Source organism: Adiantum capillus-veneris, chromosome 4 (genome assembly GCF_014529385.1).
Source record: "Adiantum capillus-veneris isolate H3 chromosome 4, ASM1452938v2, whole genome shotgun sequence".
Taxonomy (NCBI): domain Eukaryota; kingdom Viridiplantae; phylum Streptophyta; class Polypodiopsida; order Polypodiales; family Pteridaceae; genus Adiantum; species Adiantum capillus-veneris.
This window is the reverse complement of record NC_140934.1, coordinates 93,785,717-93,792,599: the sequence shown is the minus strand read 5'-3', so window position 1 is coordinate 93,792,599 and position 6,883 is coordinate 93,785,717. Positions and strand designations below refer to the sequence as shown.

At 44.1% G+C, this 6,883-nt stretch overlaps 1 protein-coding gene across 1 annotated transcript; it reads left to right on the top strand.

The window, feature by feature from the left end:
* Positions 1–2,300: 2,300 nt before the first annotated feature.
* LOC147459616 (phospholipase A(1) DAD1, chloroplastic-like) lies at positions 2,301–4,499 on the top strand. Its single transcript, XM_086509870.1, has one exon. It carries the CDS (start codon positions 2,450–2,452, stop codon positions 4,190–4,192), a length of 1,743 nt encoding a protein of 580 aa, XP_086365996.1. The 5' UTR covers positions 2,301–2,449; the 3' UTR covers positions 4,193–4,499.
* Positions 4,500–6,883: the final 2,384 nt, after the last annotated feature.

Below are 6,883 nucleotides of genomic sequence, written 5' to 3'. Positions count from 1 at the left end.
CACTCTCTATTGTGTGCCTTGAGCTTCCTTCGTCTTCTCCAAGCTGTGTGCGTTTCTCTGCAATCCTAATACCAACAATTGGTATCAGAGCAGGTTGCGTCCTCTAGGGCTCAGTCGCCAACTGCTCCAGTACATGCCTGCTCACTTTCTCCGATTTCAAGAGGTTTGGGGAGCGTTCGCAGGTCTGCACAGATTCGGGATCATTACGGACTCATTTCGGCCTCTATTTTCACTACAAGCAGGTCTACATAGGCAATTTTGTCATTTTGTGCAGAATTTTTTTCAGTGCCATTTTTTGCATAACAACTGCCCTACAGTCTTCTACCATGGCTTTTCACATCAGGTGCAGCATTTACCATGGCTGACAACAACACAAATGTGTTCAAGATGTTTGCTGCTGAGGACAGGTTGGATGGGACAATTACCCTATGTGGGCTTATATGATGCAACACATTCTTGTGTCAAAGGGCGTTGGGAATATTGTGCAGGGCATTGATGTACGTCCTGGTTCTGAGGATGTAGGCAATGTTTAGGATGTGGCATGTCTTACTGCAAGGATTGCTGCTATTAGAGTTGTTTTGCCTACGGCAAAACAATATCGTTGGGATGTAAAGGATGCCCAGGCTCATGCATTGATTGCGTTGTCTATGAAGCGCACCATTGTTCCTCACATTCGTTCAACAAAATCTGCAAACTGGGCTTGAGATATTTTGGACGGTCTTTGGACAGCGTGCAATTGAACAGGCTTTTATTGCTTCTCAAAGAAAGCATGGTAATAACAATGCAGCCACTTCTTATGGTTCTGCTGCGAGTGGCAAAACTTTTGTTCCCAATGATTCTGCTGGTAGCACTTCGTCTGGCAATTCTGGTGATAAGGGAAAAAAGAAGATGCATTGCCATTATTGTAAAACTAATGATCACTTAAGCAGTGTCCTAAGTTGAAGGCAAAGGAGGCTAAGAAGAAAGAGGGTGGCTCCACTGCAAATGCTGGTTGTCTTAGTTCATGTCATCTAAATTCATTCTTTTAGTTCAGTTCAATTTCTTTTTGATTTTTCCATTTGGTTTTCTAAGGTTTGATTTTTCTCACCTCATCTGATATGATATCTGACATCTCACTCTAATGTACTATACATGGAATAGCTATCATGTGACCATCTCATTCCACAACACAATGGGTGTTAGTACCCCATTCCGATGGCTTCCCTGAGTAATGACATGAGAGTTTGTTAGTCCTAGTTAGTTATGTTATAGACGTCCGTTGTTGCAATCCACTAACACTCTCACTTTCTCTCTTGTATTCTCTCATTCTCGTGTTCATATTTCTTCTTTTGCTACTACACACTCTAACGTAGGTGGCCAAAATAGGAAACTAGGGCAAAAGAAAAAGTTGGGTAGTGCCCCCCTAACCCATAGCCACCAGGGCTCCAACTCAAGATCCATGCATGGAATCCACTTCAACCGTAAGGCACACATGAAAGAAAGCAAGAGTATACTAAGTGTTATACATACTAAAGTTAGCAGATCAGTGTGTCCAAGTTTAGTTTTAGGTCGAATCTAGCTACATATGGAAGCTAGTGGGAGCCCTTAAATCCATGAGACAATCATGTGTAGAGGATCCCTTGGCTCCCACTAGGTTTCACTTAAGTCGGATTCAAACGATATGAGCTCTAAGCAAAAAAGTATTTTACATGTTTGAAATTTTGAACACAAAAATTTCATTGCCTGAGTGGTTTGTGTACTTTGTCCGTGAGATTAGGAGTTTAAATCCAGTGAATTGATCTCTTGTGCTAAATTTTGGCATCTCGACCTCGTGTTCAACCTCCTCAGCTTGATCATCTTTTGAGGAGTTTTTTTTTTTTTTGAGAATTATGTACAACTTTGAAATAACAACACACACACCCAACCCCCCTAGGTAGAGACAGCCCGACTCGTAAGGTAATCTTCCCGAGTGGATAAGGTTGGCCAATGGCCAATGTCCATGGAAGCGGACCTCCTCCTAGTTTCGCCAATTTAAATGGGCCCTTCGGTTGAAGAGAGGTTTGCCCTCCAATTGGTTTGCAGAAGATGGCCTCAATAATGGAGCTTCGAATCTTTATACATCATTTTTACAGGTCAAAGACTAAAGTGGATGCACGTGAAATTAAAAGTCGAGCGGCAGAAAAGGCCGGGCCGGCGGGCGGGTGGGGCCGGGTGTCGGGGGGCTGACTTTGACCTGGTAAAGGAGGGAGACCTTGTCAAAAGGGAGAAAATGACCAGCACTGAGAGAGAGAGAGAGAGAGAAGGATGGATGAAGATGACGATGCAGAGAGGAGAAGACTCGATCTCAGGCTTTTGAAACAATGTGGCTGCAGGTGAGTGAATATAAATATACATAAGCTGGCTACTGGACAGTGCTGTCTCTCTCTCTCTCTCTCTCTCTCTCTCTCTCTCTCTCTCTCTGCTTCATTTTATGGCCCTTAGCCTTGCGCCTTCATCATCCAACGGCTTCGATCTCACCTCCTCGCGCTGCCGCCCCCTCTCCACCAATCCCCACCGTCCATTGCGCCTCCCATACACACGCTCTACCCCTCGTTTGCAGCCGATCAAAACCACCTGGTGCAGGTGGGGCGCTGCCTCTGCACCCTCTCCTTCTCCTTCTACTGCTCTTGACTTACGAAACCCCAAGGGCCGAGAAGCATATTCTCCTTCTTCTCTCTCCCTGCAATCCCCCAATCGCCACTCTCCTGGCCACCTGCAGCTTGACCCTCTCATCCAATCCCTTGAAGAGACCTTCAGAAACAGCCCCAATGGGGAGCTCTCCAAACGTTGGCAAGAATATCATGGCTGCAGCAATTGGGCGGGCCTCTTGTCGCCGTTGGATCCAGATCTAAGGGCTGAAATCATCAAGTATGGTGACCTTGCACAGCTCACCTATGATGCCTTTGATAATGAGGAGGGGTCTCACACCCGGGGGGAGTGCTTGTATGAGGAACAAGAGCTTTTTCAAAGGGCCGGTCTCACGTGGACCGGATACACTGTTACTAAGTACATCTATGCCTCGTCAGATGTCCATGTATTGCCCAAATGGCTCGAAAGTCGCACCGGAATGCACGGGCAACACGAATCTAGCTGGATTGGGTTTATCGCCGTGGCAAACGACGAGAAGGAGATTGCACGACTCGGTAGACGTGACATCGTGGTGGTGTGGCGTGGCACGGTCACTCAAATCGAGTGGCTTGAAGACATTGATGGGGCCATGATTGAGCCACATGGCATTAGTGGCGCATCCCACAATACGACGTCACATGGTCATGTTGGCGTCGAGCGTGGCTTCTATACCCTCTACACATCTTGCAACATGGATGCACCTCATGGCCAAATGAGTGCTTCCAAGCAAGTCAGGGATGAGGTAAAGAGATTGGTGGATATGTACAAGGGACAAAAGAGTCAATTGAGCATCACCCTGACAGGGCACAGCTTGGGAGGAGCCTTGGCACTATTGGCTTCTTATGATGTGGCTCTGAATTGTGTTGAGAAGGATGTACCGGTGAGCGTGATATCGTTTGCAGCCCCACGAGTGGGAAATGAGGCCTTCAGGTTGAGATTAGAAGAAATAGGTGTGAAGGTCTTAAGGGTAGTTAATGTCCATGACATGGTGCCTAAGGTTCCTGGAATCTTTGTCCATGAGGAAACTCCTACACACCATGTCTCCTCTAGTGGGCCATCTAGTAAGGTTTCTCATCACCATAATCTTAAATGGAACACATATGTGCATGTTGGCATGGAGCTTCGTCTCGACAACCACTTCTCACCTTTCTTGAAGAAGAATGTCGGCATGGTCGATTCACACAATTTGGAGGTCTATTTACACCTTGTGGATGGCTATCGAAGTTCGAGAGTGCCATTTATTGGCCTCCAAAGGAGAGAGTTTTCCCTTGGTGAAAGAGGAGTGTTGAACAATGCTCACCAACTAGATGAAGTTAGATTGTGCATGAGGTTCATGAAGAGAGATGTTGCCCTTATTAATAAGACAACTGGCCTTTTGCTTGATGAGCTCCATATTCAAACAAAGTGGCAAGAAAAGAAGCTTCCAAAACCCTCTCCTAGACTCTCCCCTTCTACAAACAGCACCACAAGAAACAACTTCAACTATTTAATGCATGAACTTCTACATTCACATTTGGAGAGTGGCACTAACCTTTCGGTTGCTTGAGCTCTCTCTACTGTTAAGATTGTATATTCTGTGCTCGATCCACTCCTCCAAATAGCAGAGCTCTTCATAGATCCAATGTAATAGGAAAAAGGAAAAGCAAGCTTTGTAAGTAAGGCGCGTCGGGTGCCCTCCTTCGTTGTATTCTTTTTCGGGTTGACCCTCTGCAAAGGATATGCTAGGGCTCTGTGTATGCAAGCTCTACTGAGCATTAAAAAAAAAAAGATTGTATATTCTGCAAGATCAAGCTTGTTGTATGATAGAACCATAAGCTTCTGCTATAATGCTTTAAATGTGTTGCATTACTGTACCATGATTTTCCAAATCTTGTAATAATGTCTTTCGAGGGAGAATTCACCAACTTGAATGGTTTATCTACTTATTTGTTATGTTAATATGGGTACATTATGCCAAATTGGAGTCGTCTTTTCACTACGTAGCAACTAACCACATTTCAAAGAGCATTAAAAAAATAGAAGTACTACCGTAAGATTATTTAAAATTAGCATGTTTTGGAGAATATGATGACGTGTAAAACATATAGTCCCTCTATATATGAAGTGATAGAGAGCCGTTTGTTTTTGGATAGGAACTGATGATCCTCTCTCTCTCTCTCTCTCTCTCTCTCTCTCTCTCTCTTTGTGTGTGTGTGTGTGTGTGTGTGTGGAGGATGGGCAACACACTTGTCTATACTACTCTGTTAAGCTAAAAGAGATTCTCATATAGGGAGGCAACAAATGCCAACTCAAGCCACCTCCCTGTTCCCATCTCTATAATTCTTGAATGACAGGCCACTGATGACTCTCTATCCAATGTTCCCAGGGCACATAGAGTAGTTAAGACCAGTCGATCGTGAAGGTAGTGGTCATAGGTCAAAACAACGCACAGAGGAAGAAACAACACAGAGTCTGTGGCCCCAAATGGCTCACACACACACACACACACACACGTAGAGAGAGAGAGAGAGAGAGAGAGAGAGAGAGAGAGAGACGAGGAAGAGGAGGAGGAGATGCATGTGCTTGCAACCAGATTTGAGAAGCAATCTTTTGCTCTCTTTGGCTGAGAATGTGTGCATTGTAGACCAACGTAACGGCACCACAGCCATGCTGTTAGGGTATGACCATATACCCCCCCTCTATTTTTTAATGTGCAAAGAGAGCAAGTATTTGCGCAAACCTTAATATACCTTGGGGGGGGGGGCCTATCATGTGTGTTCAATAGAAAGAATTATTATATTCTATAATTTCTAGCATTTCCACATATAGATGGCTATTGGGAAAATAACCTTGAAATAAAAGTTACTGATTGAATAGGTGAATAATCTCGTTTATTATGAAAAAATTACAGCTAAGGGGTTTTATATATATTCCTTGAACACACACACACACACACACACACACACACACACACGATATATAGGTTTTACAAATAGTAACCCTCCTGAGTAATATACCAACAACTACGTTAGTAGACTACCTTTTGCGGCCAGTTTTGATCCATAGGTTTTGCCACTTCATTCAAATTTTGAGAGCTTCTTTGTCCCCTTTCTATTTTACCATTCCATGCTAAGGTACTGTGAGTTCACTCTTCTGCTGGAATCTCTATGAGAGATTAGTGCACAAGCCATCTTCATGAATGCCATGCCATTGTTTGTGGAGCAAGCGGTTTCCGAACTGTACGTGAAGCTACATGCCTTCAGCACCTTGCCAAAGCGATGATAGTGGTGAATATATTCATTGTGTGACATTGGTGTGCTTTATATTAGGCATAGTGAAGTTTCCCCTCCATTTTGCAAAGGGTAAAAGGAAAGATTGGCACCCTTTTTTTTCTCTATACCAATAGTTTCTCCGGTTTATGTCAACCGTGAAAGGCGTGTCCTAGGGCCAATGAGGTAAGCTCTGTGTGTGTATGTGTGTGTGTGTGTGTGAGAGAGAGAGAGAGAGAGAGAGACCCCTTGACAATCATATGAGTCCACTAATGAACCCAAGCTTCCATGGTAAAGAAACTTTGGGAACACAATCGACCTCGGCAAGACACTCTAGCTAGCGAGGCTTTAAAGCATTTTGATTAACTCTTTTTATCATTTTCTTGTTTTCTTTTGGTGTGTGTGTGTGTGTGTGTGTGTGTGTGAGAGAGAGAGAGAGAGAGAGAGAGAGAGAGAGAGAGAGAGAGAGAGAGAGAGAGAGAGAGAGAGAGAATATAATAATAATAAGCTGGAGAAGAGGAGGTGGAAACGTTTTAACATCATAGGAATGAGCCATGATACCTCAAGAATCTCTACAACAGTTCTTGAAACCAATGAGAGAGAAGAAGAGGAGGAGGAGGAGGAAGAAGAAGAGTCTTTAATGTTGTACAAACAATCCCAACAGGCCTCAAAGACTCACTCAAAGATCTATCTAAGTACTGTTGAAAAGAGAGAGAGAGAGAGAGAGAGAGAGAGAGAGAGAGAGAGAGAGAGAGAGAGAGAGAGAGAGAGAGAGAGAGAGAGAGAGAGAGAGAGAGAGAGAGAGAGTTATTTCTTATTATCGTCCTTGGAGGTAAAATATGACCTATGGGACCAAAGTTACATGTGATGTAGTATGTGTGTTGTGATGAGTGATTCTCAATGCTCTAAAATTGTGGTGATGAGAGTTGCAATGGAGAGCCCACACACTGTGGCTGGGAGAGGAAAGTGTGTAGGTTAAGTCATGGCTG

What these genes read in the sequence shown, in the direction of transcription:
- LOC147459616 (XM_086509870.1), top strand. Translation starts at nt 2,450, where the DNA reads ATGGCCCTTAGCCTTGCGCCTTCATCATCCAACGGCTTCGATCTCACC.